Below are 7,521 nucleotides of genomic sequence, written 5' to 3'. Positions count from 1 at the left end.
AAAATAAGTTTTATACAATATCCAAACAATAACAACAAAATAGTAGCAACATAATAGTAAAATGATAGCAAAATAGGGAGAAAACAATAAGAAAATAATATTAGAAAACAAAAAATATAGATTTTTTTGTCCTTTAGTGAATTCGACCTGGGCCAAAAATACCTTACTTGAGGCCTAGCCTGTTTTTTAAATGGGCCTTATTTTTTTGTCCAAGCCCATTTTTCGAGCCTATATTTTTGTCTAAACCCTCCCACAATTTAGGCGGGCCTTCAGGCTGGGCCGAGTGGCCCGACCGATGAACATGCCTAGTTCACTGGTAGAAAATGAACTGACTTAGTAAGCCGATCTATTATCACCCAAACTGTGAGTATTTAGTACATTGGCAGTGTATTTTTTTATTCTACAAGCAGCCTTAAAAATTAACATATGTATCTTTTTTTAAAAATATGTATTCTTTAAATATTTTACTATACCCCTATAGGAAACTTGTTAATCCCCTAATACTACTTGTGGTGTCTAAAAACCCCACTAGCAATGTACTAAATATTTTTTTTAGACTCCACAATCAGAGTTAAGGGATTGATAAGTGTCTTATAAGGATATAGTAAAATATTAAAAAATAATGTTTAAAAAAAAGAAAGATGACAATTTTTTAAGGTTGCTTGTACAATAAAAAAGTACATTGTTAGTATACCAAATATTTACCCTATTAAAAAATTAAAAAGGAAAGAAAAACTTATCAAAATCTGGGCTTTGTAGCTAAAAACTAGGTTCAGATGAGTTTTTTCAACGAGTTCTTGAATTTCCTGTCATTGGGGTTTTTTGGTGAAGAACAAAAGAGATGAAAATATCATTATAAGGTTTTTTACAAACTTAAGGAAATAATATTTAATTTTTTTTAGATTTTTAGTTAAAAATTGTCAATTGTCACAAAATGATTGGTTAATAATTTTTTTAAAAGTATGTGGTAATTTAGGTAAGGAGTATAGGTTGAGTACCACCTCAGATATCATAATATAGTTTAAGTAACATTTATGATAAAAAAAAACTTTAAATATCAACTTAGGAAACGGGTATAACTTAAAATATCATTTTATAATTTAAGCCTAAAATACTCAAATATTTTCTCTCATTAATTTTAATTGGTGTGCCAAATTTTGGTTTTTAGAAAAATAGATGAAAACACCCACTAGCTATGGTAAAATAAAAACTTTTATTTATGACCATTTCATTTAAAAAAAATTATTAGTAAAATTTAATTGGAAATATATAAAAATAGAAACACTTAAAAATTGAGAATAATATTTTTTATTTTTTTTATTCTGTTAAAATTAACCATTAATCTCATAAAGAGAAATAAAACTGTAAAAAAAGAAAAGAGATCAAATTACGCAAATTGTAAATGTTGAGGGTTATAAATGTTGATGATTAAATTTGATATCATGTCAATTTTAAAAGCTATCGTCGTTAGGTAGCTGGTGAATAAAAAAACGATAAAATTAAATAATTGGGTGACCATCTTATAATTTTTCATAGTTGAATGATTAAAAAAGAAATTCACTAATAGTTATATGAACATTAATGTAATTTACCCTTTGTATAATTGTATTTTATAATTTAAACAGATTTTTATATTATTGATTCTTATAACTTTAAATGTGAATCTTCAATCTTGTAACGTTTGCATGTTTAGTTAAAATGACATTAATTGTAATTTTTAGCTATTTTTGAACATCAACCTTTGTTATTTTTTTCAATCTGCTATTTCTAACAAATTTAATGAATAAATTGAAGGTTTCAATTTTTCTTTTATTTCAAAATGTTTTAATCTTTCAATCTTTTGTATGTTTGTTCATGAGAAGTTTTTCTACTGAATTTATTTTTTTTAAATAATTACATTTATTTTCTTTAAATTAAGAGTTATTTTTTTAATTTAATGTATTATTTATTTATTTTATTATTTTTCACATGTAATTATCTTATTGAGTTATCTAAGTAATAAATTATATATCATTAAAAATATTTCACATATAAAATTTCATATCATCCCCATTAACTTTTTTAACAATATTTTTATTAAATTGGTTAGAAAAAACAAATTGAAAAAAATAATAAAAATTAATGGTAAAAAAATACTCAAAAATACAACAAAATATTCAAAACTTAGGCCATTATTTAAGTAGGTTGTAGTGAATGAAATCAAAATTTGAAAAAGAAAAAAAGGGAAGGAAAAAACGAAAGTGTGGACCCCACAGAAGTACATCATCCAATGAGGAAATGCTACGTTGTGAGACACGATAAGACTTAAAACAGATATTCTTTAAAGAACATGATTGCCACTCCCTAGGAGGTATGAGCCTGGTAATAACCTTTTCTTCAAATGTAGATTTCTTCTTTTTCTAATAACTACAACTATTCACAATCTTTTTCTGGATGATTAATCAATAAATAATATCAAGGGTTTACTTAATTAATTACAAGTTTTTTTTTTTTGGTATATAAATTAAAAATATTGGGAAATGTTCTTTTACGGTCCAATACAAAAATAAATTCACTCGTTATCACTTTATTTGCCAAAAACCTGGTCCGCTCTTTCTCTTCTTCTTCTTCTTTTATATAACCAAAGTAAGGCCGATTTTAAACCGGCTATTTCCTTTTGATGGTAGTATTTCTTGTTTCATTTAATCAGATTATCAAGTGAGAAAACGGGAGAATGAAAAGGGAAGATACAGTTAGGAATGGGCATTTCCTCGCCGATAGGAGATGGTTTTTCCCCATCGTTATCACCGGCCTTATAGCTGGTGCGATTGTTACTTCCAGCTTCATAAAAGCCGCCGATTACTCGCTGCTATGCTCCGTCGCCAACACCAGATCACCCCAGGGCGTTGGTAAAGGGTCGGCCACGCCGATCCAACTCCAAGCTATCATCCACTACGCCACATCACGCATCACACCGCAACAAAACTTCAGGGAGATCTCCGTTACCTTTGATGTCCTCAAGAAACGTTCTCCTTGTAATTTCCTCGTCTTTGGTCTCGGCTACGATTCCATGATGTGGACTTCGCTTAATCCCAATGGCAACACTATATTCCTGGAAGAGGATCCCAAATGGGTCCAGACCGTGCTCAAAGACGCGCCAGTCCTCCACGCCCACCCCGTCAAGTACCGTACGCAGCTCAAGGAAGCCGACGCTCTGCTCTCCCATTACCGCTCCGAACCCAGCTGTTTTCCCTCCAAAGCTTACTTACGAGGCAACGACAAGTGCAAGCTTGCCTTGAGGGGCTTTCCCGATGAGTTCTACGATACGGAGTGGGATTTAATGATGATCGACGCGCCGCGCGGATATTTCCCGGAGGCACCAGGAAGGATGGCTGCAATATTCTCGGCGGCGGTCATGGCGAGGAACAGGAAAGGGTCCGGCGTAACGCACGTGTTCTTGCACGACGTGGATCGGAGGGTGGAAAAGGTCTTCGCCGAGGAGTTTTTATGTAGAAAATACTTGGTTAAAAGTGTCGGTAGACTCTGGCATTTTGAGATTCCTTCCGCTGCTAACATGAGCAGCCACGGCGGCGCTCAGTTTTGCTAAAATGCGCTCCGTTCAGTCATGCTAGTGTGTGTCAGAACTCACTCATAAATGATATATTTTGGAATAGTGATAATTTTTCGTTTTACTGAATTAAGGGTTTTCTTTTATATTATAAATAAAAATCAAGGATGGGTTTTATTATTGTTGTTGTTGAATGATTATTAATTGAGATAGGTGGTGGCGCTTTGTTGGAAGAAAGTGGCTTTGGTTGCAGAGGCGGTGGTAAGGTGAATTATTTTATTTATTTCGCATCTATGTGGTTAAATTGTGTCAATTGAAGTGCCCCTGCTCATTTGTCCTGGGTTTTTTACTATAATAATATGAAGAAAAAAAACAAAAATGGATGTCCTTAAGATTATATACGAAAATGGGTTATTAGAAGTGATGGAGGGTGGTGCATAGGCGGCACCACCCTCAAATCTAACACAATTTCAGTTAAAAAAAACATTTTCAGTTAAAAAAAAAAGAGTAAGACGAAAAATAAATAATAATAAAATATGGGTGGAGGGTACCCTACAGGCGACACCAGTGGTGCCTTTTTCACAACCATGACCCCTTCCGGTATATATTCACCCTACCCCCCTCCATTCGACTACCAGATTGAAAAAAAAAATTTATAGAAGAAGAAGATAGAAAGAAAGAAAGGAGAAGAAGAAAGAAAAGAAAAAGTAATTTTGTTATTGTTATTTTTTTTAAATAAAATAGATTATGATAAGAAAAATTATTTTGTTAGTATTATATAGTTTGTTTAGTGTTACTTTTATGTTTGTTTTAAAATTTATTTTGTTTATTGTGAAATATTAGTAAGTTTTGTGTTTAGATTAATTATGTGTTTATTGTGAATTTTATGTTTTAAATTTTTTAAATATATTTGAAAGTTTTTATGTTAGTAAAACTATTATAAAGTAATTGTTAATTAGTGATAACAACTAAAAATATTTTTGTTATACATATGGTTAGAAATGACAACATATTTGGTATTGCCTGATAAGATAATAAGTTTAGCACAAAGGGAGAAAGTTGATAAGATGATGAGAGAAGTCCAAGATTACAGAATGAAACCAGAAGAAGACATTGTTCAACACTTTATTACCGTAAATCAAAAGATGCAAAAAGTGTTATGGATGGGTCATGAAATGATTAGAAACAATAAAGTGCAATACCTAACCCTTAGAGGGACATTAATAGAACAGGAGCATCAAATCATTTTAGACGAACTTTGGAAGATATTGGTACCACGAACCTATTGGAATCTAGTTATAAACTTCGCGAAGTTTATAATATCTTATGGAGCAATGAAAATAGCGAGACAAAGTAAATGTTCACGAAAGTTAATTGGGAAGCAAAATGTGTTTGACAAACCATGGATGGATAAATTAGTTGTTAAGAAATTACCAAGAGAACTTATATATTCAATACCAGTTATAAAGATTAAATAGGAAGAAGATCCCGAGGAATTTCCAAATTGGATTGTAGAAGATGAATATGAAGAGAATCAAGAATTTTTAAATTAGATTGTAGAGAATTTCCCAGATGAAGATACGGGATCGGAGATGGAAGAAAATGTAGAACTCAATATAAGTGGTTAAATGTAAAAATAAATGTTGTTCATATACAAAATTAGAATTGAAAAAGTATGGGCTTATGAATGAAAAAAATTGCATATTGATTAATTAATTTTGTATTTAAGTAATTTATTTATTGTTCGAAATTGTTTTGAGAAATTTTATTTATTTTTTTAACAGATTGAGTATTGAAGATGGATAATCAGTTTTTCTTATGCGTTTATTTCGATGGAATCATCTTAACAACAACCGTTGGATGCATATTTGAATGTCGACAACAAATAGCAATGAGATTTAATAAAAATGTCTCATTAGATGATATGAAGGGAAGAATTAACGCAAAAATTGTTAGACGTTGTGGGACAAGGATCTCAAAACTTTTCTACAAGTTTCCAGTTTCGACAGATCCTATCAAATTCACCGAAATGGAACTTGTAGACGACGAAGACGTGGAGACAATGATAGCTCTTTACTGTGGGAATGGGAGTGACAAAAATTCACCGATTCACTTATTTGCTGAGTTAGCTGGTATGGAGCAGAATGAAGATCTCACTGCATATGGTGAAGAACATGCAACTGAAGAATCGTGCGTGGTGGCTCCAATATCGTACGTTGATAGTGAATCGACTATATGTAGGATCGATATCGATCTTAATGTTACACCCGATATTGACGTGGTTGGTGATAATGGATACGATAATAGTGATCATTGTGATGAAGAGGTCGATAGTGATAGTGATCCCGATGTGGGCGATGTCCCCGATGATATTGACGATGAAGATGTGAATGGCGATGAAAACATTAACGCGTCTTCAGTGGGGAACCAGATGCGACGTATTATGATACACAATAACCATGGGCCACACATGTCGCTCATAGACCCCGATGCGGCGCATGAAGCTGAGTTCCCGGAGTACCCTGAAATACTTCCTGCTCACCGGCTGGCGGTAAATTCTGATCATGAGGAGTTATTGGTAGGCCAGAGATTCGAAAGCAAAGAAGAGTGTGTATTTGCTATTAAGCGGTATAGCATGAATATATTAGTGGATTACGAAGTTGCAGTGTCTAAACCGACATTATATATTGGAGTGTTGGAAGTCGGCGGAAGGCTGTAATTGGCGTGTACGAGCTGCATTTATTCAAAAATCGCAGATGTGGGAGATACGTAAATTTGTTGGGCCTCACACGTGCACATCAATACGTATGACTGAAGACCATAGAAAACTTGATTCTAAAACTATTTGTACGTTTATCATGCCAATGGTGAAGGACATGCCGACCATTAAAGTTTCAGTACTGATTGCCGAAATGCAGGCACGGTTTCAGTATTGAGTATCATATCGAAAGGCGTGGATAGCTAAACAATTGGCAATGGAGCAATTGTATAGGGATTTCGATGCATCGTATAACGAGTTATAGGGATGGATAGCCGCTATGCGGGAGTACGTACCTGGAACTATCATTGAGTTATAGACACGACCTTATTACGGGCCGGATGACCAATTACAGCCAGAAAAAAGAATTTTTCATCGGATGTTCTGGACGTTTGATCCATGTGTGCGCGCATTTCCCCACTGCAAGCCGTTTGTGCAAGTAGATGGGACGTGGCTATATGGAAAATATACACAGATCTTACTTCTTGCGGTTGCTCAAGACGGCAACAGGAATGTGCTCCCGATAGCATTTGCCATCGTAGATAAAGAGAACATGGAATCGTGAGAATTCTTCCTTACCAACTTGCGGAGGTATGTTATTAGCAACAATAATATTTGTATCATCTCCGATAGAAGGAAATGATTAATTGCCGCCATTAGGCGTTCCAGTGTACCATGAAAATCTGTTTACTGTATCCGGTATATCGCGGCTAACTTTCATCAAGATTATAAGAATGCAGACTAGAAGAGACAAGTTGTGAAAACGGGTAAATGATTACCTTATCTTTTCAACATATGTTTTAATGCTTTAGGCCAATACTGTAACTTATCTTTCTTTAATACATATACAGCGCACGAGCTGGAGCCACATATTTTTCACCAAAGAATGGCTCGACTTGAGAGTGACATGGAGGGTCAAACGAACACATCTTTCCAACAGTGGTTGGGTACTATGGAGCCATGGCAATGGGCTCAAAGTTTTGATGAGGGCTTTCGTTATGGTCAAATGACCACAAACTTAGTGGAGGGGGTCAACACTGTGTTGTTGAAAACACGCCATCTTCCGATTTCATCTGTCTTTTCGGCTACATTTTACAGGTTGGCAACCTTGATGCCAAGAATGGGTCAGCAACAAGTCAACCAGATAGAGGCGGGATATGTGTTTGTCGAAGATGTCAGGGATGCAATGGTTGCAAACCGTCGGATGGCGAGGTCG

At 34.2% G+C, this 7,521-nt stretch overlaps 1 protein-coding gene across 1 annotated transcript; it reads left to right on the top strand.

The window, feature by feature from the left end:
• Nucleotides 1-2,340: 2,340 nt before the first annotated feature.
• LOC107946266 (probable methyltransferase At1g27930) lies at nucleotides 2,341-3,727 on the top strand. Its single transcript, XM_016880523.2, has one exon. The coding sequence runs from the start codon at nucleotides 2,714-2,716 to the stop codon at nucleotides 3,584-3,586; it is 873 nt and encodes a 290-aa protein (XP_016736012.2). The 5' UTR covers nucleotides 2,341-2,713; the 3' UTR covers nucleotides 3,587-3,727.
• Nucleotides 3,728-7,521: the final 3,794 nt, after the last annotated feature.

Source organism: Gossypium hirsutum, chromosome A12 (assembly GCF_007990345.1).
Source record: "Gossypium hirsutum isolate 1008001.06 chromosome A12, Gossypium_hirsutum_v2.1, whole genome shotgun sequence".
In the NCBI taxonomy this organism is placed as follows: Eukaryota; Viridiplantae; Streptophyta; class Magnoliopsida; order Malvales; family Malvaceae; genus Gossypium; species Gossypium hirsutum.
This window is presented reverse-complemented; position numbering and strand designations above follow the sequence as displayed.